Source organism: Rutilus rutilus (genome assembly GCF_951802725.1).
Source record: "Rutilus rutilus genome assembly, chromosome: 18".
Lineage (NCBI taxonomy): Eukaryota > Metazoa > Chordata > Actinopteri > Cypriniformes > Leuciscidae > Rutilus > Rutilus rutilus.
Genome location: NC_140231.1, coordinates 15,471,572 through 15,494,589, shown reverse-complemented (window position 1 = coordinate 15,494,589; position 23,018 = coordinate 15,471,572). Strand labels below are relative to the sequence as shown.

General features: G+C 38.1%; 2 protein-coding genes across 2 annotated transcripts; both read right to left on the bottom strand.

Annotated features, from left to right (window-relative positions):
* Nucleotides 1-1,422: 1,422 nt before the first annotated feature.
* Nucleotides 1,423-11,486, bottom strand: LOC311276923 (hydroperoxide isomerase ALOXE3). The gene is made up of 15 exons (XM_084386946.1): nt 11,414-11,486; nt 9,173-9,353; nt 7,735-7,948; nt 7,563-7,644; nt 6,341-6,433; nt 6,112-6,227; nt 5,849-6,021; nt 5,614-5,757; nt 5,284-5,487; nt 3,895-3,981; nt 3,613-3,782; nt 3,411-3,532; nt 2,477-2,577; nt 2,207-2,377; nt 1,423-2,099 (listed from the first exon to the last, which is right to left on the bottom strand). The coding sequence occupies exons 2-15, from the start codon at nt 9,308-9,310 to the stop codon at nt 1,920-1,922; spliced, it is 1,995 nt and encodes a 664-aa protein (XP_084243072.1). The 5' UTR covers nt 9,311-9,353; nt 11,414-11,486; the 3' UTR covers nt 1,423-1,919.
* Nucleotides 11,487-15,939: 4,453 nt separating this feature from the next.
* On the bottom strand, nt 15,940-22,855 carry tpst1l (tyrosylprotein sulfotransferase 1, like). The gene is made up of 3 exons (XM_084386570.1): nt 22,566-22,855; nt 19,458-20,585; nt 15,940-17,018 (listed from the first exon to the last, which is right to left on the bottom strand). The coding sequence occupies exons 2-3, from the start codon at nt 20,291-20,293 to the stop codon at nt 16,796-16,798; spliced, it is 1,059 nt and encodes a 352-aa protein (XP_084242696.1). The 5' UTR covers nt 20,294-20,585; nt 22,566-22,855; the 3' UTR covers nt 15,940-16,795.
* Between the last annotated feature and the right edge of the window lie 163 nt (nt 22,856-23,018).

The window sequence follows — 23,018 nt, the reverse complement described above, 5'->3', positions numbered from 1 at the left end:
CAAAAAAACAACAACATAACTTTTCATTTATTTTGTTAATTTTTAAATGCAATTTATGCATAGATTTTATTTGGTCTCATCCCCAGGCGTTTAATCTTAAAAGTACCAGCCTATTCAGTTAAGAACATGTTTGAGATTAAATACAAGACAGACAATGTGTGAAAAAAAAAAAAAAGATAAATCCTACCTGTGAACAGAATACCTTTTTTTATGTGCATCATTTCCAACAATTTTGTAAATTTGTCCAATTAAGGACCAATGTGAAAATATGATTTAATGCTTTAAAAATTATTAAATGAAATATAATTATATTGTAAAAAATACAAAAATTGGAAACTTTATTTTACAGTGTTGCATTTACTTACCATAGCAATAACAGCAAATTATGCATAATTACATGCAACTAACCCTAACTAAATCCTAATCCTACCCTAACCCTATAGTAAGTACAATAGTACATGTAGTTAATTATTATTACTCAGTACTTAAATATATAATAACACTGTAACAATGACACCTTACAATAAACTGTAACTAGGGAAAGTAAAGTGTCCATCATATTCACACTTTAGAATCTCGCCAGAAGAAGTAGGTCATCCGGATAGTTTTTGCCTACTCTTTTATGAGTACTGTGAATTTGGACAAACTTCTTTTGTCACATATTGTTTTGTGCCTACTAGTAGGGAAGTATGTCATTTCGGATGCAGCCGATGTGACTGCAAGCAGATTGAGTTAAGGACCTATCAGCCTGTGCCATCTAGTTTCATGACAGAACTTTTTATTTCCATTAATGCCGGGAGTGATAGCTGCACATTTTGTTTTTAGGGTGTTGTATAACAAATTTATTTAATGTTTAATTTAGGTTCCAACATTAAAAGTTAAGACTTTGATTTTACTAGGGTCAGTTTCTAGCTAGAGACTCCGGCCAGTCCTGTTTTCTCTATTGTGTTTTAAATGAGTCAGATCACTGAGATTCTCACTTTTCGGAGCCCAAATGGCTTTCGGAGCCCCTGGCCCAGACGTTGAATCGTTAGGTTGATTGGATTAGCTGTAGGGGAGACTTTCACCTTTTGTCTTTAATGGCTCTGGGATGGCTCTTGGAACCGGAGTTCCTGGCCATTCAATTGGACTGGTAGCGCTCTTAGAGTAGGGTGTGTTCCTACTTCATTTGCATGCTTGGTTCAGAGTCTCCGCCTCTATGTAATCCCTCCCCCTTGGAATGTATATAACTACAATGCATACTGTATTAGATTTAGACTGTTGGAAGAACTGCAGCAACCGCAAAGCGAAGTTCTCAATAAAGAATAACTTCTGTTTGAATGCGATCCCAACGTCTCCTGGTCTTCGATTCTGAGTTTCCTACAAATGGTAAACTGATTAATTTTAGGTTAATCAATGACAAACAGACTAAAACCTTCTTTTGACATAACCTTACTTTTTATTTGTATTTTCTTTGAAAAATGAATGATGCATATATTCTTCATTGGAACATGTAATAAACACAGCACAGTTGATTCTTAATCAATAGTAGCCTACTGTTGAAAGCAAGCCCAAAATATCAAACATCAAACTTTTAAAGCTGTAAATGTAAGTATAGCTGAAATTAAGACAAAACTTCTACCTGACTTAGTTGCATACATATACCCCCGGTTTCACAGACAAGGCTCAAGTCAGTCCCAGACTAAAATACATATTTGAGCTGTTTTATCTGAAAGAAACTTGCACTAACATAATTTAAAATGTCCACAGTCATTGTTTTGTCTCAAGATGCACACCAGTAATGTTTTTTTTCTAAGGCACATTTATAAAACCCACTTAAAAGTCCTAATTAAACTAAGGCCTAATCCTGGCTTAATCTAAACCCTGTCTGTGAAATCAGGCCATACAAAGCAGACACAATTTTCAGCTGGACAGTGAACTCAAATAGTCACACTGTTCTCAATGTAGTCTGGAGACAGGTAAGGATAGGGCAACACCAGACGGCTGTTTCTGTCTGCGATGTCTTCTGCTATCATCTTCAGCTCTCTCTGGACTTCCTCCACAAGTTTGACGGTTGCACCACTGCGGAAGTACCACTCATTATAATGGCACAATGGTACCTATAGAGGAAGTAAGTGGCTAGATGAATAACACATCTGCATCCTACAATAAATATACAGTATAAAGTTCATGCAGCAATACTCTGGAGGACAGTGTTAACACTCACAAAGTCAATGGCAGGCTGAGACAGTAGAGATAGGACACTAAGGACGTGGCAAGAGGAGTTCATCTCCGGAAGGAAGGAGAAAAGATCTTCCTCAGACACTGAGTTTTTGGTCTGAGAAGGGGGGCGCGACATGGCCGCTGGACTGTTCGGTATCCAAATGTTAAAATCCAACTAAATGTGATGAATGAATTTAGTAAATCTGCATTAGCTAAGTTGACATAATATGCTGTTTCGGAGAACATCTGTTCATTTATTAATAACTGAACATACCTGAGAGAAGTTCACAGCTGCATGAAGTGCTGAGCAGGAGAAGATCACCATGGTTACAAACTTGCACATTTCAGATGCGGTCTGAAATGACTGTGGAACTCCTAGAGATGATATGAAGGCAAAGCAAAGATCATTTTATGCATTTTACATCACTATGAAGAATATATGGAGCAGATGCATAGTAAAACTTTGTCTTCAGTAAACTCCCTGTCAACTTGTTGGACTTCAACTTTGACTCCTGGTCTTCACTGAGCATATTGGTCTCTTTATGTGGTCTAAGGCCCTGTTTACACCTGGTATTAAGATGCGTTTTGGTTGATCGGTTCACAAGTAAACAAGGGAGACACATACCCGTTTATACCTGGTGTTTTAATCCGTCTCTTTGGTCCCCTTTCAACTACTTCTGTCCTGATTTCTTTGAGGGGAGGGTCTATGTATGTGTTTTTTCATATCTTTCGATCTAATGGACAAAATAAGCTTGCGAAAATCACATATGAATGCAACCGGAGACAATGGAAAAACATACGGAGAGCAGCAGCACGGAGAGAACGCTGTGAGTGCGTGTTAGAAAAAGGGAATGGCGAGAGAACATTGTGCTAGGTACATTTTTTGTCATCAAACCAAACTCAGGTCTCCAGCCGACAAAGTTTAAATCCCGTCTGGCTAGTGCACTTCCCGTAATGTTGACGCATTGGGTCAGTAAGCGTCTTTTGTGGCAGTTCGAACACATTCGACCACATGATTTTACACTACAAAAGCAATCCGGTCAAATGCGTTTTCGACTACCCCTGGAAGTGGTCCAAAGTGGACAAGCTCAAAATGTTTTAGACCCTGTTTACACCTGTATTTAGGGTCGTACACTTGTGATCCGATCGACTAAAACGCATCTTAATACCAGGTGTAAACAGGGCCTATCTGTCATTCCCCTACAAACCTATGTGAGTGAGGCCAAGGAATCCCTCTGTGAAGATCTCTCTAATCCAGTTTTGAAGTTCACAGTCATGCTGGACGTCCTCATCATTAGAGTAATACAAACGAATGCAGCCTGCAACAAATCTGAATGGGAAATGCAAATCATGTGCTTACTTCAAACCTAAAGACACAGATTCAGAAAATGCTGGATGCTGATGATGTACCTGTGTAGAGCGTCCCAGACCCTGAGAGCATCTTGAGCGTAATAGCAGATAGGTAGTGCATCCAGTCCTCTCCCTTTTACGTCATCTGGCACACACATTGAGCTGTAGGTGAGGCGTTGTGTTGCTCGAGCCATCAGCAGCGGAATTGCCTCCAGGCCACACGCTATTGACTATAGAGAACAGAAACATAAACTGTATAAAATTAAACTAAATCAGGAGTTAAAATAGATTCTCTCTGTCACTCCCTTCACAGAGTATACAGTAGATAATAAACACACCAACCTTGTCAAAAACACCTTTTGTGGCCAGAAGAGTGGCTCTAGCCTGAATGTTAATCTGAAGTGTGCTGCGGATATGAGGCATCAGGAGCTGAAAAATAAAAGCACAATTTATAGGTTTAGTTAAAGAAATCAAACTTTCACTCTTAAGTCCATTCATGGTGAGGCCCAACTATTTAAAGCATCAAAATGATCAATTAACCACAAAAGCCTGGAACGGCAGGCTAAAACAAAATGGGTAAAATGAATTTTATTTCAGTGCCTAATGAATTGTCTATATCGTACATGTCTGTAAAGAGAAGAAAAGTAAATTATTTTTCTGATTGTTTTTTTATTTTTATGGAAGAATATTCCAAGAATATTCTACCACATAAGAAAGAAATATGATTTGGTAAATCATAATTATGACATAAAAAGTCACAATTATAAGATATTAAGCCATAATTAAGAGATAAAAAGTCAAAATGATGACATAAGTTGAAATGATGGCAAAAAGTCATTATATGGAAGCCCATAAAAAACATGCTTTGAATAACCATAATGAAAAAAATGATGTGTTGAATTTACTTAAAATATTCATGAGCCATTTTTGCCACAATTTTTAAGTAAATCCAACTTGGATCAATTTTATTAAAAATGAACAAGAAAACCTTTGTTATACTTAAATATATGAGTTCACTCATCATACTTTACTTAAAAAATATTGAACAGAATAGAATCTACTAAGTAATTGCAAGTTGTATTAACTCAACATTAAAAAATTTTTTATTAATTGAGTTGATCCAACATAAAAATGAGCTATTGAATAAAACTGTGGAGATACTATGTCAATATTATGACATAGTAAGTCATAATTATGAAATACAAATTTCTAAAGCACAATTATGAGACAAAGTCTAAACTGGCAGGTCTCTAAAAAGTCTAAATCATGATATAAAATATCATAATCATTACATTAAAAAGTCAATGATATAAGTCAACGTTTACTTTTCGTGTCATGACTTTATGAATAATTTTGATTTAATATGTCATAATTATAATTTACCAAAGCATGATATTTGTTTAGTATATAGAGGAAATGGGCTTCCATAAAACTATACAATTAAAAGTTTACAAAATAATACTTTTTTTGTTAAATTATGGCTTTCATCTCATAATTTTGACTTTTTATGCAATAATTATGACTTTTATGTCATAATTACAATTTACCAATGCATTTCCTTCTTATGTGGCAGATATCTGTGTAGAATAACTGAAACACATTTTTCACACAGCATGAAAAATAAATAGGAAATGATTTCACCTTTGCCTTAAGGGCTTCTGTAAATAACTTCTGCAGAGAAGATGAATTAATTTGTTCTGTATTTTTGGCCTGAGCATTGTCTGTTTCTACCTGATGTAGAGGATGAATCTCCGGCAGCTGTCTGAGCGTAGCGGTACAGCACACCTCTCCTAAAAGATGAGTGCGCAAGAAATGGGAAAGTAGTTGATGGACCAGAAAATCTGAATTACGGACCCACATCTTTGCTAACAACCAATCCGGTGCAGCATCGGAGGGCAAGAAAACAGGATTCTGTGGACCAGGAACCTGTTGAAGCTGAAATATAAGTATAGTTTAAGATTTCAGCTTTAATTTGGTCAATAAAACTCATCCAAAAGGAATTTTGTGTAACTAATCACAGATTGCAGACTATTACAATAACAAGTCGTTATAAAACCATACTTGTATGGCAATGGGCTTCAGTTCTCCATGTCTGTTGTAATGCAGCAAACATAAGGGAGCAGACAAGTATGTCTGTTTCTCATTGATAATATTAGCAGGCAGCTGATCAAGCACTTCATAATCCAGAAGATACACATGTCCTCTCTGTGGAAAATATAAGTTGTAAACAATGACAATTATGTTACAAAGTGATGAATACAAATGCCCTAAAAGTCACACTTGCACACAAACACACCTCCATCTCCTGCTCCAATGATGAGTCCTCTGGTAGAAAAGGTCTGACCATCTCTGAAGTGACAGACAGGTTAGGTGGCAGGTTATGGATCTGTCTGATATACAAAGGATTGCAGCCATTTAGGCACTGATATCCAAAGAATGCATCCTCATGCCAGTGATCCTGAACATATCCTACAAGAAAAATGCACAGCAAAAAATCATATATATATATATAGTTGTATTACTGTAATTTGTAAAATGCAATTTATTTGTTTGGCATACTGGCAACGGTGTTCTCTCTTCCATTGAAAAGGAAGAATGTTTCAAGTTCCTGTAGGTTGCTCCAAGATGTTCTTCTTTCAATAAAACCCTTCATGTAGTGCACATTGTTAACTGGGCTGACAGACAAACAAAGTGAAAATATCCCACTTTGAATATCAGGTCAGGTGACATAAGATTGAATTAATATCAAACTAGTTTGAATTGAATCTTTAATACAGTGAAACCATACCGTTGACGGATGTAACTCAAATTTAGTCCTCCTAGAGCTGTCACACTGGGCATGTTTACACAGTGAGGACCACCTTCAACAAATGTGCCCCACCTATAGATAAAAAAACAACTTATTTTTAAACTAATAAAAAAGATGGAAGGACAAGTAGAGCTGAATCTAGATTCAAACACCCACACGTTCACACGATAAATGACAGCTGTTTCCTTTTGTCTGTTAAACCTTTGATAAAATCACACCAGAACATTCAAATTTGCACTGCTGCTGACCCAGAGAGAGCAGTTATCATGTATAGGTATCAAACAGCTTCACAAACAGTCTTTTCAACCACACAGTATTGTTATTTCAGTGTTGCAAATATTCAAATTATCAACAACAAAAAATATATATAAATGAAGAGTTCAGATGCAAAAGCCTCTAAGTGCCATCTGAAATTTTCTTCTAGAATGATCATTTTTATCAAGCTCGTATATTTAAGTTCAATAATTTCACTTAAATGGCAATGCAAATTACCTATTAATTGTCATTTAAGTGAAATGACTTAAATATACAAGCTTTATAAAAATTATAATTCTAGAAGAAAATTTCAGATGGCACTTAGAGGCTTTTGCATCTGAACTCTTCAATATAGTTCGGATATAAACGATGTCTATGGAAGCTATCATAATTGAGCATATCACCTTCTGAAAGTAACGTGGTGCTTCAAATAATAATTGTATCGATTACATTGTTACACCAGTAGGTGGCGATAATGCATTTGCCATTGAATCATTCGGTCAAGAGATTCGTTCAAAATGGTTGAGGCTGAATCCGAAATCACCCCCTAAACCCTCATTCACTATTCCCTACGTTAGTCCACTAATACTGTTCACTTGAAAAAGTGAATTAAAAGGAGTGAGCGAATTCGGAGAGCCGTTGAGCATACACCGGTTGTACACTGGTTATTGCAGTGCGAAACAAGATTCTGGTTATTTCATCCAGTAATGAAACAAGCTAAGTATTTATGAGTGAGTCATTGAATCATTCACTCAACGCGATTTTTTAAAATTATTTATTCATATTAAATAAACATTTTAAATAGACTGCAGCAATTAATTTCTCAGAACCTCTGGTAAATTACATGTTATTTTGTTTAGTTGTCTATTCAGAATTGTGGGAGAATCGTGATTCTCAATTTATCCAGAATCGTGCAGCTCTAATTGATGAGTAAAACATATTTTACCTGATAAACTGTTGTTTATGTTGGAGATCCCTCTCCCTGTGATCGATTAGGATTGCTATTGTTTCCTCCTTTTTCAGACAGGCTAAAGGAATTTTGAGAAAGATTGAGAGAATTTGATATAAAGTAAAGAAAATAATTTAAGAAAGAAAGAAAATAAACAGACACAGCCCACCTTTCTCGTTCCGAAGCTCAACGCAACCATCTGCTGTCCGGATCCATTTATGGCAAGGAAAAACCTCCATCTCAGGATCCTCAGAACTCCGTCTCACCTGCACATCCCGACAGTGCCAGTCCAGGTCCGGAAAGCCAGGCTGAGCCTCAAGACGGAGTTTCAACAGAACCACTACACCAACTTCCTCTTTAGGCTTGATGACAACTGTACAAGCCTGTCTCGAAAAGAAAAACAGCACATTTGTTCATGCTAGATTAATTTACTATGGGATCACAGTATTAAAGACTGCTGCCATAGTGAATGACTCTGTTACTGTAACAGTCATTTGATATATTACATGCTAGGCATATCTAGTTGGGTTTAGTGTGGGTTAAAGTGCCTTAGCAGGTATAAAGTGAACTGGAGCTGTTAGATACTATATTTTTTAGATTATTTATATTTATGCATTTAGCAGTTGCTTTTATCCAAACCGGCTTACAAAAGAGGAACAAAAGCAATTTGTCAAAGAGCCAATAATATTTGTAGTGGAAAGTTTATTAGAGAATTAGATAAGAAAGCAAACCGCAGAAGAGGAGAAATAAAATGAATGTTTTTTTGTGTGTGTGTGTGTGTGTGTGCGCTTGCAAGCGTGTGTAAGCGCATTGGTTTAAGGGTGTTAGGTAGTGAAGTGCTTGCTGAACATTGTTACAAGTTTGGGGTAAGTGCGATTTAAAAAAAGAAAAGAAACTAAAGCTTTTATTTATCAAGTAGCAGTAAAAATGTGATTTCTATTTCAAATGAATGCTGTTCTTTTGAACCATCTATACATCAAAAAATCCTGAAAAATGTCTCAGAGTCTCAGGGTTTATTTCCAGAAAATATTAACTGTTCAATTCAATTCAAATTTTTTTTTTTTTCAATAAGCAAATCAGCATATTAGAATGATTTCTGAAGGATCATGTGACACTGAAGACTGGAGTAATGATGCTGATAATTCAGCTTTGCATCACAGGAATAAATAACATTTAAAAATATTCTAACAGAAAACAGTTAGGCTAATTTAAATTGTAGTAATATTTCACGATTTTGAATTTGTTATCATATTTAAAAATACATATCAAACTTTTCAACAGTACATAATCTAACATAATTATTTAATGTTTATTGTGTTATAATATCTTGTGCATATACAACTACTTATGTATTTGAAATGAATGAGACTTTTAGTTTTTGACATAAATAGGCACAATGTTAACATGGTTCAAAAAGTATATACCTCCATGAAAGTAAAAGCCAAATGATGTCCCTTAATAAAAAAGTTAATTTCTGAAACTGTATGGGCTTATGTTCTTATGGTTTCATTGTATTTGCAAACTGTTAAACCTGTTCTGTTAACTTCCTTAATTTCATCTGTGTTCAGAGCCATGTGATGTCTTCTCAAAAAAGGTGCATGTCTTACTGAGTTTGGCAAGAGACGCTGGTCCACTTTTACCAGAGGGCTCTCGCACAGAGTACCAACCAACGAGATCCAAACGCTGCCGTACGTTCCTGAGAGAGAAGATGCTGAGGTTCGAATGGTCACATGAAAGCCATCCATTTCTCAGCATATAGGCTAGTTCCAAAGAATTAAAAGGTGTGGCCTATGAATGGAAATCATGTGTGAGTCGAAAACAGCCAGACCTTTACAGTACACACACACTCACAAGAGTTCAAGACTGCTGAAATGAATGCATGGACTCCATGAAATCACAAGGACTCAAGATTACTTTGTAGTTCATTTAAAATAAATATTAGAAAGGAAAATAGCAAAATAATGTGCAAATGAAGAAGGAAACACAAACAAATTGGAAGCAGAAGCAGTGGGGTGAATGGAAAAAAAAAAATAGGAAAATGACTTTTGGATGTATAAAGAATATTCAAATGTTATCCAATGATAAGAAGGTAAATTTCCAACTAGCAGCGAGTTTGATATAAGAGATCTGATATTTAATATGTTACATTTACATTTACAGCAGGCAAAAAGGGCATAATTAGCATATATTAACTGGCATGCTACATTATATTAACCCTTTCACACATAAGTTTAAAATATTTTAACTATTTGTAGTTCAGAGAGTCCTATGCTTTCGTTTTTCTGAATTGCTAAAACACCTTTCTTGAAACCATCGCTCACTTTCTCAAAACCTTAAACACAAAACAAAATTTTCAAACCACATTCAGAGAACCTCTGACTCTTCTGGCAAAATCAAACAATTGCCTCAAAACCATTTTATATGTGCTCAAAATCAAACAATGCTTTCAGATCATACACAGAGTGAGTCAATATTTTAGACACTACAGATCATTCATTAGACACTACATCAATGGAGAACACAGAATCCAAAGCACACAGTTACAGAAAAAAAGTATATTGTAACAAAGTAAACAAATTTTGCAATTATGTAAAAAAGTATAGTAATGACAACTTACAGTAGAAATGTGAATAAATTGTATACTGTATGCACTGCAAGTATAGTACTGACTATTGTATGTTGAATGTCTGTATACTTGCACTTGCATACTGTGAAAATACAGTGACCCAACTGCAAAAGCCAAAAAGGTTACAGTAAAATACTCTAAATGGAAAGCATGCTACAGTCACTCAGTAGACTTGTGCAACTGCAGAATCAAGATCAGTGAGAGAGATTGGTTCTGTTTCAGCATCATGTCTTCCTGTTGGATCCGGCCTGAGGACTTTGTCCACATCACAGACAATATCATCTCTGCAGGCAAAGGGAAAAACCCTAAAGCCAGATCCAGCCTTGACAACATTATCCACACCTGCTCTTCCTCGTCCTCTTCCTCCTTGTTCACCACCTCTTTTACACATACTCTTCCTTCTCTCCCTCTTTTATTGTTACCATCCATTATTGGTATCAACATTCAGTGCAACATTTTGAGTCAATTTTGGGACTCTGAATTGACTTGTATTATGTAGGCCTACAGTTAACATCATTAGAAATAAGTGTGAACAATTTTGACTCGTTGTGTGTAAACGATGACAACTGTGTTGCAGTTGTGTTTAACTTTTGCCTGCCTGTGTTTAGCATTTTGAAACATAAGTGCATCACATTGCGAAATGTGTTTTAGTGAGTGAAAATGTGTTTATGCAAAACAGGGTTTTAACTACCTGAACTTGTTTAATGTTTTACAGAAAGAGTATTCGACCAATTGGTTTAGGCTATTGAGAATTTGGTTCAGAGAATGGGGTTTTTAGTGTTTTAGCATTTCAGAAAAACTTGAATATCATCGTGATCTTTAGAAGATGGTAACATTATTATGGTCGTTATTTGCAAATATTTGCATATAACCTTAGATGTGACAAAACGTCATTCCGAATTTGAATTGTAAATGCATTGTTTGCCAAAATAAACAAATATAGGCTATTCCATCTAAAAACTAAAGCCACGTCAAAACGATATAATTAACACGTTTTTACTCTTTTAAAAAGTTGAAACATTATTTTATATAACTTAGCCTACTTAATGAACTCTAAAGCTAAATCTCATTAGATTTTATTAGATTATTACAACGTTTAGGGGTATTCTTCTCATAGGTGCAATATGTTTCAAACTATGCTTTAAACGCGGTCATATGACACGATCAGTACAAAAACAACACGAAAGACAATAAATGCGCAAGTAAAATTGCATGAACTTACCGTGCCAATACTGTAGCTGAAGATCTGAGCCGAGCGCACTGATGGAACTCAGTTTATCACATTATCACACCTCAGCCAATCACGTGCGTGAGGAGGCTTGGCGCGCGCTCTTCCGGGTGTCTCTGGCGTTTATGGTTTCTGAATTCTGAAGAGTTGTGATCGTCTATGGTTGTGACTTGTGAGTTCCAAAGTGGCAAATGAAACGATGTAACTTGTTATGTAGTCTGGATAAGCTTGCTGGCTTTACTTTGACGTTCCATTTACGTGTATTGTAAGTGTAAAGTGGATCAACAAATAATTATGTTCGTTACATTTTTTTTCTGAATTGCTAAATACATTTCTTGAAACCATCACTCACTTTCTCAAAACCTTAAACACAAATCAAAATTTTCAAACCACATTCAGAGAACCTCTGACTCTTCTGGCAAAATAAAACGATTGCCTCAAAACTATTTTATCTGTGCTCAAAATCAAACAATGCTTTCAGATCATACAAACAGCGAGTCAATACTAAACACTAGATCATTCATTAGACACTACAGAGAAAAATGGAAAACACAGATTCCAAAGCACACAGTTACAGGAAAAAAGTATATACAAAGTAAACATATTTAGCAATTACGTAAAAAAGAATAGCAATGACAACTTACGTAAGGTGAAATTTTTTTATATGCAATGCAAGTATAGTATTGTACTGAATATTATATAGTATTGAATGTCTGTATATTGAGCACTTGCATACTGTGAAAATACAGTGACCAAACTGCAAAACCCAAAAAGGTTAGAGTAAAAAAAACTCTAAATGAAAAGCATGTTACAGTCACTCAGAAGAGTTGTGCAACTGAGTTCAAGGTCAGTGAGAGATTCATTCTGCTTCAGCATCATGTCTTCATGTCGGGTCTGGCCTGAGGACTTTGTCCACATCACAGACAATATCATCTTTGCAGGCAAAGGGAAAAAACAGATCCAGCCCTGACAACAATTATTATTACAGTTTTTCTTGATTGCTTAAACACTATAACCAGGCTTTTGAACTAAAATTTCAAAACCATAACGCCATTTATCAAAAAGCACACCCATTTCCCTAAACTATCAACATTATTCCCCTGTTTTGACACATAAGTCAGATTTGTTGAACTGTCAAAACTCTACACACAAATCCCTTAATTTCTCATTGCCTAGACCATGTTGTCATTTAGAAAGCATAGCATTCAATATTGTTCACTCAAGTCAGCACAGCTTCAGCTCAGTTAGCACACAATTACCCAAGTGGAAACACTAAGAGTCAAAATTGATCACACACCAATCAGCACAATATAGCAACATAGATTACCAGATTTGGAAATGTTGTTTTGAATTTATTGCACCAGTGTGTAAGACTATGTTGTAGTGTGTGTGTTTGTGAGGGCTTGTGTGTGATGTCTGAGGGCAAAGTTTGTTTTTTCAGCAAGAGTTGATGGTTTTGAGTGTAGAGCTTCATTTTGACCTGAAAATAGGATGTTTGGAAATGTGTTTAAGCAATCGAGAAAATCTGTAATTGTTAGCTAATTCTCCACACCTGCTCTTCTTCCTCATCATCATCCTCTTCCTCCTTGTTCACCACCTCTTACATTCCTCCTCAGTTTTTCACAATTGCTAAGACACATTTCTTGAAACCTTCACCCATTTTCTCACAACATTAAACACAAATCCAAATTTTCTAACTAAACTCACAAAACGTCTCGGTTACGTATGTAACCCTCGTTCCCTGAAGGAGGGATCAGGGACGTAGTCGAGGTGTCGACTGATTGGAATCACGCTTAGGAAGCCTGTCATCTTCGGGTATTGATAAAATGAGGCAATGCACACATTGGCGTGCGAGCTTTGCATCCACACTCTGCCCCGCAGCGCTTTTTCCGCTGAGGAGCCGAGCGGAGCCCGGAGTCAGCAGTGGTCCAGCAATAGTGGTGACGGGACTACGTCTCCGTTCCCTCCTTCAGGGAACGAAGGTTACATACGTATCCAAGACGTTCCCTTTCAGTCACTCACGTTTTACGTAGTCGACGTGTCGTCGACTGATTGGGATCCCTATTAAAACGCCACTAGTGCTGCCACCTTCCAGTGCCTAGACAAAAGCCTCCTGATCCCTCCGGATTATTGAGGTTGGAGGTAGGACAGGGCTTGGGCCAGGGAAGTCACTGCTGTTCCACAAGACCCACTCAGTCAGACTTATTAACACTGGGAAAGCATGCCCTTTCGTTGGAAAGGAATACGCTGCAGAAGCCACATCCTGCCTGTAGGGAGGTATACATATGTAGGATACACATATGGACTGAGCATTACCGGGCAGTACAACATCTGGGATGTCACTGAGGTGGCTCCAGCCTATAACAGGGGGAAGACACACCCCAGTGACGGCAGAGGGGGCTCTGCCAAGGCAAAGACATGCCGTGGAAGTACCGTGGAAGAATACACATATGGGATCGCCGTAGGGATCACAACATATGGGCCCAGCCTAGCACAGGTTCCACCAGTGCATACGAGTGCTAGGCCTGGTATCGGACGCTCCGCCATGTCCGTTGCCGAAGGGTGTGGAGGAACTCGACAGGAATTGGGCTAAGAGGAACTCTACTGGAGCAAGAATGGCGCACATATCCGGCCCATAGGAGGGGAAAGTCGACACTTCGAACCGGGCTTACAGTGTAACTGGCTTCATTTGAAGGGAGCACACGGGAAGAAACCGGCTCGACGCATAGGCTATTTGTGTTTGGTGTCGCCCAACCCACAGCTCTACAAACATCTGTCAGCGAGGCACCGAGTGCCAACGCCCAGGCAGAAGCTACACTCTCATTTTAGAGGAGTGGGCTCGCAACCCAGGGGGGCATGGTGTGTCTTGGGATTGATACGCCAAGACGAAGGCATCCACTATCTTTTTGTTTTTCTCAGTGGGCCAACCTCTCCTTGGAGACAGCCTTTCCCTTCTGCTGGTCTCCGTAACAGACAAAGAGCTGGACTGAGGTCCTGAGGCTTTGCGTTCTGTCTGTTAACCGCAGGAGTGGACGGGACAGAGAAAAGCCAGGGCTGGGTCTGCCTCCTCCGGGCAGCGCTTGCAGGTTCACCACCTGGTCCCTTTTAAGGGGAGAAGTAGGAACCTTGGGCACATATCCAGGCCGGGGTCTCAGGATAACGTGAGAGTTAGCCGGCCTGAATTCCAGGCACGATTCGTCGACCGAAAATGCGTGCAAGTCCCCTACACTCTTGATAGAGGCCAAGCAAGAAGGAGAACTGTTTTTAAAGACAGGACTTTTAACTCAGCTGCCTGCAGGGCTCAAAGGGAGGTCTCTGCAGTGCGGGAGCACCAGAGATAAGTCCCAAGAGGGTAAGAGCTCCCCTCAGGAACCTGACGATCAAGTCGTGCTTTCCCACAGATTTCCATCCACTGCATCGTGATTATTAATAATAATACTAATAATAATAATATATTTTTATTATATTAATAATTGTTTTTTAATTATTACTACTAATAATATAAAAAATATATAATAAGTATTAATATAATAAAGATATATATGTATAATTGTGTAAAATGTATTATGAAAAATGGCAAGCAATTTCGACAAGCAAATACCAAGAAATAGGTTGCTGCAGTTTGTCTTTCGACCACACAAATCCGCGATGGGATTCTGAACGAACTCGTCTTTGAGATGAACGTGTTCTAACGCATTTTTAGTCAACAAAATGTTAACACAATAGTACATATTTGACCATTAATTTTTTTACATTATAGGGGAATTCGAGCTTATCTTGCAGTCTTAAAGAAATCCCCACTGGTGTATATATAATATTATGGTTGATATGATTAGTGTAAACGTATGAAGAAAAAAACACTGTTCCCTGACCGGGAATCGAACCCGGGCCGCGGCGGTGAGAGCGCCGAATCCTAACCACTAGACCACCAGGGACATGCATATTGTTCATATCACAAGGTCACAAGTTACCGTCTTTAATATTTGGGAAATAGCGTGAGGGTAGATACAAGTTTTATAACTGATAAATGTGCTTTGAGATTGAGAAAATGTTTTCTGATTCCAAGATAGACTTTAATCAAATGATGGCTTGTACTTTGTGGACTGAAAAATTACACAGTAGTCTTCGAAATACTGTGAGGCATTTATGAAATGGCAGCTTGCAAGCTTATCGTCAGTACATTCATTGTGTGGTGCCAAATTACTTTAGACAATTTTTTTAGTATCAGATGTGTACCCCAAAACTTAAACTATAAATCATAGTATGATATAGTATAGTTAATGTAAAGTGAGAAAGTAACCACAAGACCTCGTGGCGCAACGGTAGCGCGTCTGACTCCAGATCAGAAGGTTGCGTGTTCAAATCACGTCGGGGTCAGCCTTTTCTTTTATCTTTCCTCAATGCGATAACAATTAGATTCGCTAATAAAACGCAGTAAAGTATTTTTAAAAGTCCAATAAATGTCCTGTCATTTTCATTACACCACATAACAACAATAATCTCACACACATACACACAGGTTTTCTTTAGAAACCAACATTTAATAAATACATGGTTTTTATGTAACAAAAAGTATGTTACAACACGCATCAAAAAGTGATAAGACAGTCCGTTCAGACCGGTCATGTTACTGGACTTTTATTGTGAAAGAATGTTGAGGACTGAGAGTTCATCCACAGCAGAGATCATGTTCGAAGTCCTTCAACCCTTGCCCTACACCTACACCCATCAAACTAACTGTAAAGAACTTTTGACAAGACTCCTACCTTTCGGCACAACCATTAGGCTACTCTGACCTGCAGATACCCACACTTGCATATTTGGAACACATTTGTCAAGTTGGCAATTCATAAATTCACAATAAAAAGCCTACAACAAAATTAAATTATCTTTAAAAGCTTGTGAAACATGTCTAAACTTCCTTTATAATCCCGCAGTCAGAGAAAAAAAAAAACCCCAAAAAGTGGTAGTTCTGTGCAACTGTTGACTTCCTCTTTCAACAAGCATCGTTTCCTGTGTGATATTCAGACACATTTGGAAAATATTTGCCACGACACGCATGCATTAACACGTACAAAAATAATAAAAAGACATTAACCACAATAGTCATTAGACTGACAACATTAGCAACATCATAGCATCTACAAAACATCTAAATTGAATTTAATTGAAAAATGACTTGCAATACATCATTAAAACTTGGTTTTAGAACATTTTAATCACTTTATGAAACTCTCGCCATTAGAAACAGTGGTGCTTGCGGCTTCGTTCTGTCATCCTACATGTTGTTAATTCAAGTAGAGGCTTTGCATGCTCATAAAATGCACAATGTTTATTGCTTCCAAGTATTCACAGGTTGTATCCACAGAGGACCTTTTAATTTTGGATTAACTTCACAATTGACTTTGTATTGTTCAGAAATAAGAGATCAGGCTTGTTGTAATTTGGCGGGTTGGCCAGGGGGTCATAACCTAACCGACTTAACATCGGGGCAAGGCTGGCCATATCATTCACCACATCAGCAGGGATCTTGCCCACCCATTTAAACAGAGCATCCGTATTCACTGGCTTGACGACTTGATCAGTTGACAGTTCCACTCTGGAAGAGAAACCGGAATAAAAGAGACAATGAACAATCATATAGATTTAGAAATATGGCAGACAAGGCCTAAGTGCTTGCCTAAGACATCATGAAAATAAAATAATCTGCCCTCTAGAGGTTAAGTGCTAAGACTTTGAAAATGTTTGCTGGTCAAACAAAAACCCTATTTACCCCTAATCCATTTGTTTTACATATCGTATTACAATGTAGTGGCATATTTACATAGAGAACACTAAATCTAGCTCTTGACAAGGAAACGTAAACCTGCATGTCTGACCCATTGTCTGGAAAAGCCGTAGATGTAAAAAGAAATGGTGAATTAAAATATTGACGGGTGTCAGACTCAAATAGAACGAATAGAAATAGAACGTTTTTTTCCTTCTTTTACTTAAATTTTTTAAGTATATATATATCAGTATCAAATACAGAGCCCCGCACATGACATGTGGGGGAAAAAAAAAAATTGTGGCCAAGAATTAGTTCCTATGTTTTAGGTAAATTGTGTCTTCATTTTAAGGCTGGAATACACTATTTTTGACCTTTGCCCAGATTTACAGTCAGGAGGAGTCAACAATCTGCCAGCAGATTTTCTAGCTTCAGACTATGATTCTTTCTAGTCGGAGGATATCAAACACGTTTCATATTTTGAGCTGGTTTTAGAACACTTTATTGTTTTAATTTGTCATGCACCTCCTAGCAATGATGAGGGACATGTGTCTGTGTGAGTTTGCGGTGTTCAGAACAACTTGTGTGTGATTCTCAGTTATTTAGTGCATGATGTCCAGATGTTAAAAATCATGTACCCCCAGTTTCACAGACAAGGCTCAAGCTAGTCCCAGACTAAAATGCATGTTTGAGCTGTTTTAACTAAAAGCAACTTGCACTGACATATCTTAAAGGTGCCATAGAATGGAAAACTGTATTTAACTTGGCATAGTTGAATAATAAGAGTTCTGTACATGGAACTGACATACCGTGAGCCTCAAACACTATTGTTTCCCCCTTCATATGCAAATCTCATGTTTGCAAAAGACCACTGAAAAACGGGCATATAACAATTTGCATATAACAGCCCTTGTTCTAGGCCAGGCAGTATTAACATGGACCTGCACAGCCAGAACATCAGAAGTTCTGCAGGTATTGTGAAAAAGCAAACAAGGAACATAGCCAAAATGGCAGATCGTGGATATAAATGTTATGTTCCAGGCTATGCAGGAGATGTGAGCACTTTTCATACTCTTCCCACAGAACAGAACTGTCAACAGGCATGGTTGATGTTTATCTACAACAGGATATCACACCATTTTAATTCAAAGTTGTTAGTTTGCTCTGCCCATTTCACCACTGACAGTTTTTCTAACCTGGGACAATATCAAACAGGCTTTGCTCCGAGTTTGAGACTGAAGAAGGGGGCAATTCCAACTATATTGCCCTTACAACCCCTACCGCAAGCAGTGAGTAACGTTAGTGATTTTATCCACTTCTTGATTGTTGAAGCCATTTCTGTTTAAATCGAAGGTTTCTTAAGGTAAATTATCGTTAATGTTGTTAGCTCACTAAGCTCGAGATCGAACTCAAGATGCTAGTACAGTAACGTTAACCTAAGCTAACTAGCAAGCTCCAAGTAACGAGCATAGATAACTAAATAGTATGAAGACCTATTTACACGGAGGTTAATATTATTTGCGGCCAGTGTTGTCATATAAATCTACAAATACAACTGTAGATACATCTATGTCAATCCCTTTTGTCGGGTAGTATTATAATTTAGCCTATATTTCAACAACACCACATAACTCATGAGCTTACTAGGTTAGTTTGGTTGCTTACAGATAGCTCACTCGCTCCTTCTAGCTAACGTGACCTTCTCCACCACTTAAGTTGAAACGATTGTCATTTGACAATGCATCCAGTCAATTTGTTAAAATATTTTTTTGTGTGAGAACTGAAGTATGATTATTTTGCTCGTTTGTATTTCAGAGTACATCACAGCTCCTGCGTACAAATCTGTGAAACAGCCAATCAGAGCAGAGCTAAACATTATTATTCATGACCCTTCCAAATCAAAAAAGTTCATCAAAGTTGTCCTAAAACAAGAACGGGTATTGTTAAAAATTTGATGAAAGGTTTTGATCCACTTCAAATGTTGACTACTATATATCAGTGCCATTGTTTTATCTCAAGCAAACACCAGTAATGTTTTTTTCGAAGGCACGTTTATAAAAGCTACTTAAATGTCCTAATTAAACTAAGGCCTAATCCTGGCTTAATCTAAGCCCTGTCTGTGAAACCAGTCCATAGTGTTTTACTTTGAATTATTTAGACAAAATATTTTAATACAGGCTATATGTTGTTGTTTATCACCATGCATGTGAATGCAACAAAAATCGCTTAAAAGTGTGACAGCAAATATATCAAAGCACCAAACTCACTCACTTTGACAGTGAAATTCCACCAGCTTTCCCAATAAACTGTTCGTGGTGCAGCACAGCGGTGTCCCACGGCAGATCCAGGAACTGAAGGAGCTTGCGTATCACCCGCTCAGGGTTCAGCACCAGCTGCTCGTAGTGCACGGGCAGACAGTTGCCATCAGCTGCAGCCAGGCACTGGTCATACATCACCTCCACTGCCCGGTTCCACTTCACCAAACAGTCCCGGTAACTCGTCAAGTCAAATCCAGTGATAGTCACCTTGCGGGAAATCATAGAGTGTACAGTGGCCCTGCCATCGCGAAGCATCAGAATAAACTTCGCTTTTGGGAAGAGCTTGGAGAGGTAGGTGAGGGACTTCAGAGCAAACGGGTCCTTATTGCAGAGCCTCGGAGCGGGCTCGCCGTGCCCCACTATGATCTCCAACAGGAAGGCACGGACAGCGGAGTCCAGGACGTCATCGGTGACACCAGCCTCGTTGAGACGGAGCCGCTCACGTGCCGAGTGACTCCAGGTGGCCTGCATGGCTAACAGCCGGGGGATGACCCGGGTCTCCTCTCCGCACCGAACAAGAGAGTGGGCGTCCAAGATAGCACGCATTAGTGTGGTGCCGCTCCGAGGTACTCCACCAATGAAAATGAGAGGGGTTTCCTCATTGTACTCCTCAGGGAGTTGTAACGGATCACTGAGGTTTCTGCCAGCGTGTAGGTTTACTGCCCACCCGTGCGGAGCCACGCGAGAACGGGCATTTGGACAATCTATCGTGCTGAGGCCAAGATAAAATACTGTGATGGAGCTGATGACCCCGCAGATCAGGAGAATGTTGCATGTTTGTTTTCTCATGACTTATAGTTAGGGGAGAATGTGGTTTGTGGTTATAAAAAGCAGAATGAGACCTGCAAAATTGGTAAAACAGAAGGGGGAAAAAGGTCAGGAGGGATCTTGGAAAGACAGAGTGAATGCTTTCCAGAAAGGGTCACGGTGAAAGAATGTAGCTTAGGTAAAAGTTAATGGGGGAGGGAAGGGATGTGCAATTTTGTTTTCCAGCCAGCAGCTCTTCAGGCTCTTGCTTGGGGCTTCAATAAATTTAGACTTGGTAAGTCAAGCCTTATGTTCTCTGTCAGCACCATTGTGCCTGTAGAAAGGAGAAAGAAAAACGCTTTCAAAAACAGATTTTGCCAGGTCTGTTTCAGCATTGGCTACTATTGTGCGTCTCACGTTACATTAAATGTCACATCTAATTCCATTACAGTACAACATTACCGTAATGGTATTAGACAATTAGAGTTAGCCAATTTGTAACTCAAGACCTACGCTTGAAATGCAAGCCTAAACACGACAAAGGAAAATGTAACTAGAAAAACAATAAAAAAATCTGTGAAAAGAATGGTGTATGTATCTTGACAATCTTTTAGGTGCCATGTGTAGTTTAAGATTGTGAAGTTATCCAGGTCAAAGCGGAGTAATCTAGTACAGTGGTTCCCAAACTTTTAGACTCAATATTTTATGATGACAACACTACTTCCTCACTAACAGAAACGACCATCGATAGATCAAAATAAATTTGTTTTAGTTAACAAATTAAAATAAGAAATAATTTGTCAGTTTAGATGTTGTTCATCTTGATTTTTAATGGTTCACCAGAACCAATGAATATGATACTAGAATATCCAGTTTCCCCTTTGCATGCATGAGCAGGTATGGTTTGGTTACACTGCTACCACCATGTGTGTAGGTCACCCTTCCTTCCTTTGTTTTTGAGGTGTCTACAGCACCTTTTATAAATGTGAACATGAAACTTTGGCAAAACATGCACGCTAACACCTATAAACCCCAACACATCCTGTTGTGGGCAGCATCAGTGGTTGCTTTTAGTTGCGATGCATGTTTCCCAAATAACACATATGCACATGAAACTCTTAACACCTGATAGTTGATCTTAAACGGATTCATTATTAACCAAATGAGAGCAAATGCAGTAAACAAAATGTACGTAAATAAGTAAAATACAACTAAATGCCAAACAAATCAATAAAAAAATATTCATGATTCATCAATAACTTAGAAATTCATAGAAAAATTTAGGAACTGAAACCACATGCAAATGGCACATATTCTGGGTGGCCTTTTACGTGATAAGATTAAATTTCATACATAGAAATTTAAATGGAAAATAAAGCCCTGATATAGAGATGTTTGGGGCGTGCTTTATGCAAATTTCTAACCTCAGGCATAGTTGCTTATTACGTCTAATTTAATTAATCCATCATATTAATAATGTGCCTATTAATAATCTACTCAATTATTAGTTAGAATTTTAGACCTAATGACGGTTTTCAAACAGGTTTTCCTTGAACTCTTTTTCCGTCTCTCATTGGTTGAACAAACAGGTAGTCCCGCCCCAGACTCACGCCAATGGTTGATCCGATGACACTCATGTAAAAAAAACAAAAAAAGTTATGATAGTGCCACACGTACGAATAACGTTTGTTCCGGCATATTAAAAAAATAATTTTAACAGGAAAAGGTATTTAAAATCGCTTTAAACAGTGTATTTTCTCGCTACTTTGGTTGTTGTCTTGTGGTATTCATTCAAGAGAGACTGCATGCGTCTGAAAACGCATTCTACCTAGCATATTTAAGCGCATTTTAGGGGTATCACAACAGGATTCGAATTCGCCAAGCGTTGCTGACCGAATATGTTCAGTGATTCAGATCGTTGCCGTGTAGATCAGATCGTTTGAGGGAAACGTGACCGCGCGTACTGCAATAATGCAACAAGTCGACAGAGCTGTTACAATGTGTAGTCGGTTCGTTCGATCATGATTCATGACCGTGTATAGTTGAAGCAAAGCTGAACGTTTTTCACTTGAATAAATGTGCTATGCACACGTTTGCTCATAATTATAGCTGATTTCACTTGGATGTATTAGCTGTGACACGAAGACGTTTAAAATGGTCACAAGGGAAATCGGAGACAATCTACCCGAGATCAAAGTTATTCTTCAGCACGATTGACTGGCGGCCTTCAACAAGGAAACTATGTGTGAAACACTCACGACACGTAAAAAAACAACTCTTAGTTTAAATAGTTCAAGAGGGTGACGCGTCTTACCGTACAGAAAGTGCAACTCCTCGAATCCTACATTCTCCAGAATCACGTCTCTGATGAAATGCAGACGTAAATATCGTGTAAACGGAGCTATTGCTCTGACGTTGAGAGATAGTCTTTCACCTCGAGCACATTTCTCATGAATCTTCTTTCTGTCTATATGTGAGAATTCACTGTCAGACGATTTCAATTCAAGAGAAATCCTGAATTAAGCAGAGGTTTTTTAATCCATACCAGTTACCACAGCGCTATTGAGGAACTCTCAAATTTCATTGGTTACAGCAAACGTCTATGCTTTTCTACCAATCAGATGCTTTTCATTGGCTTTCTCTATGACATGACATTGCTTTGATGAATCAAGTTCCTGTCGAATATACATGTCACTTTTCTCCTCAGAAGAGAAATGTCAATAAGGATGTTTTTAATCAACAAAACCATCAATGTCAGATTTATTAG

What these genes read in the sequence shown, in the direction of transcription:
- LOC311276923 (XM_084386946.1), bottom strand. Translation starts at nt 9,310, where the DNA reads ATGGATGGCTTTCATGTGACCATTCGAACCTCAGCATCTTCTCTCTCA. An exon ending in TGAGCTTCGGAACGAGAAAG is followed by an intron (nt 7,645 to 7,734) that starts GTGGGCTGTGTC and finishes AAATTCCTTTAG; the next exon opens with CCTGTCTGAAAAAGGAGGAA. An exon ending in TTGAGTTACATCCGTCAACG is followed by an intron (nt 6,228 to 6,340) that starts GTATGGTTTCAC and finishes TTTGTCTGTCAG; the next exon opens with CCCAGTTAACAATGTGCACT.
- tpst1l (XM_084386570.1), bottom strand. Translation starts at nt 20,293, where the DNA reads ATGAGAAAACAAACATGCAACATTCTCCTGATCTGCGGGGTCATCAGC. An exon ending in GGTGGAATTTCACTGTCAAA is followed by an intron (nt 17,019 to 19,457) that starts GTGAGTGAGTTT and finishes TTTCTCTTCCAG; the next exon opens with AGTGGAACTGTCAACTGATC.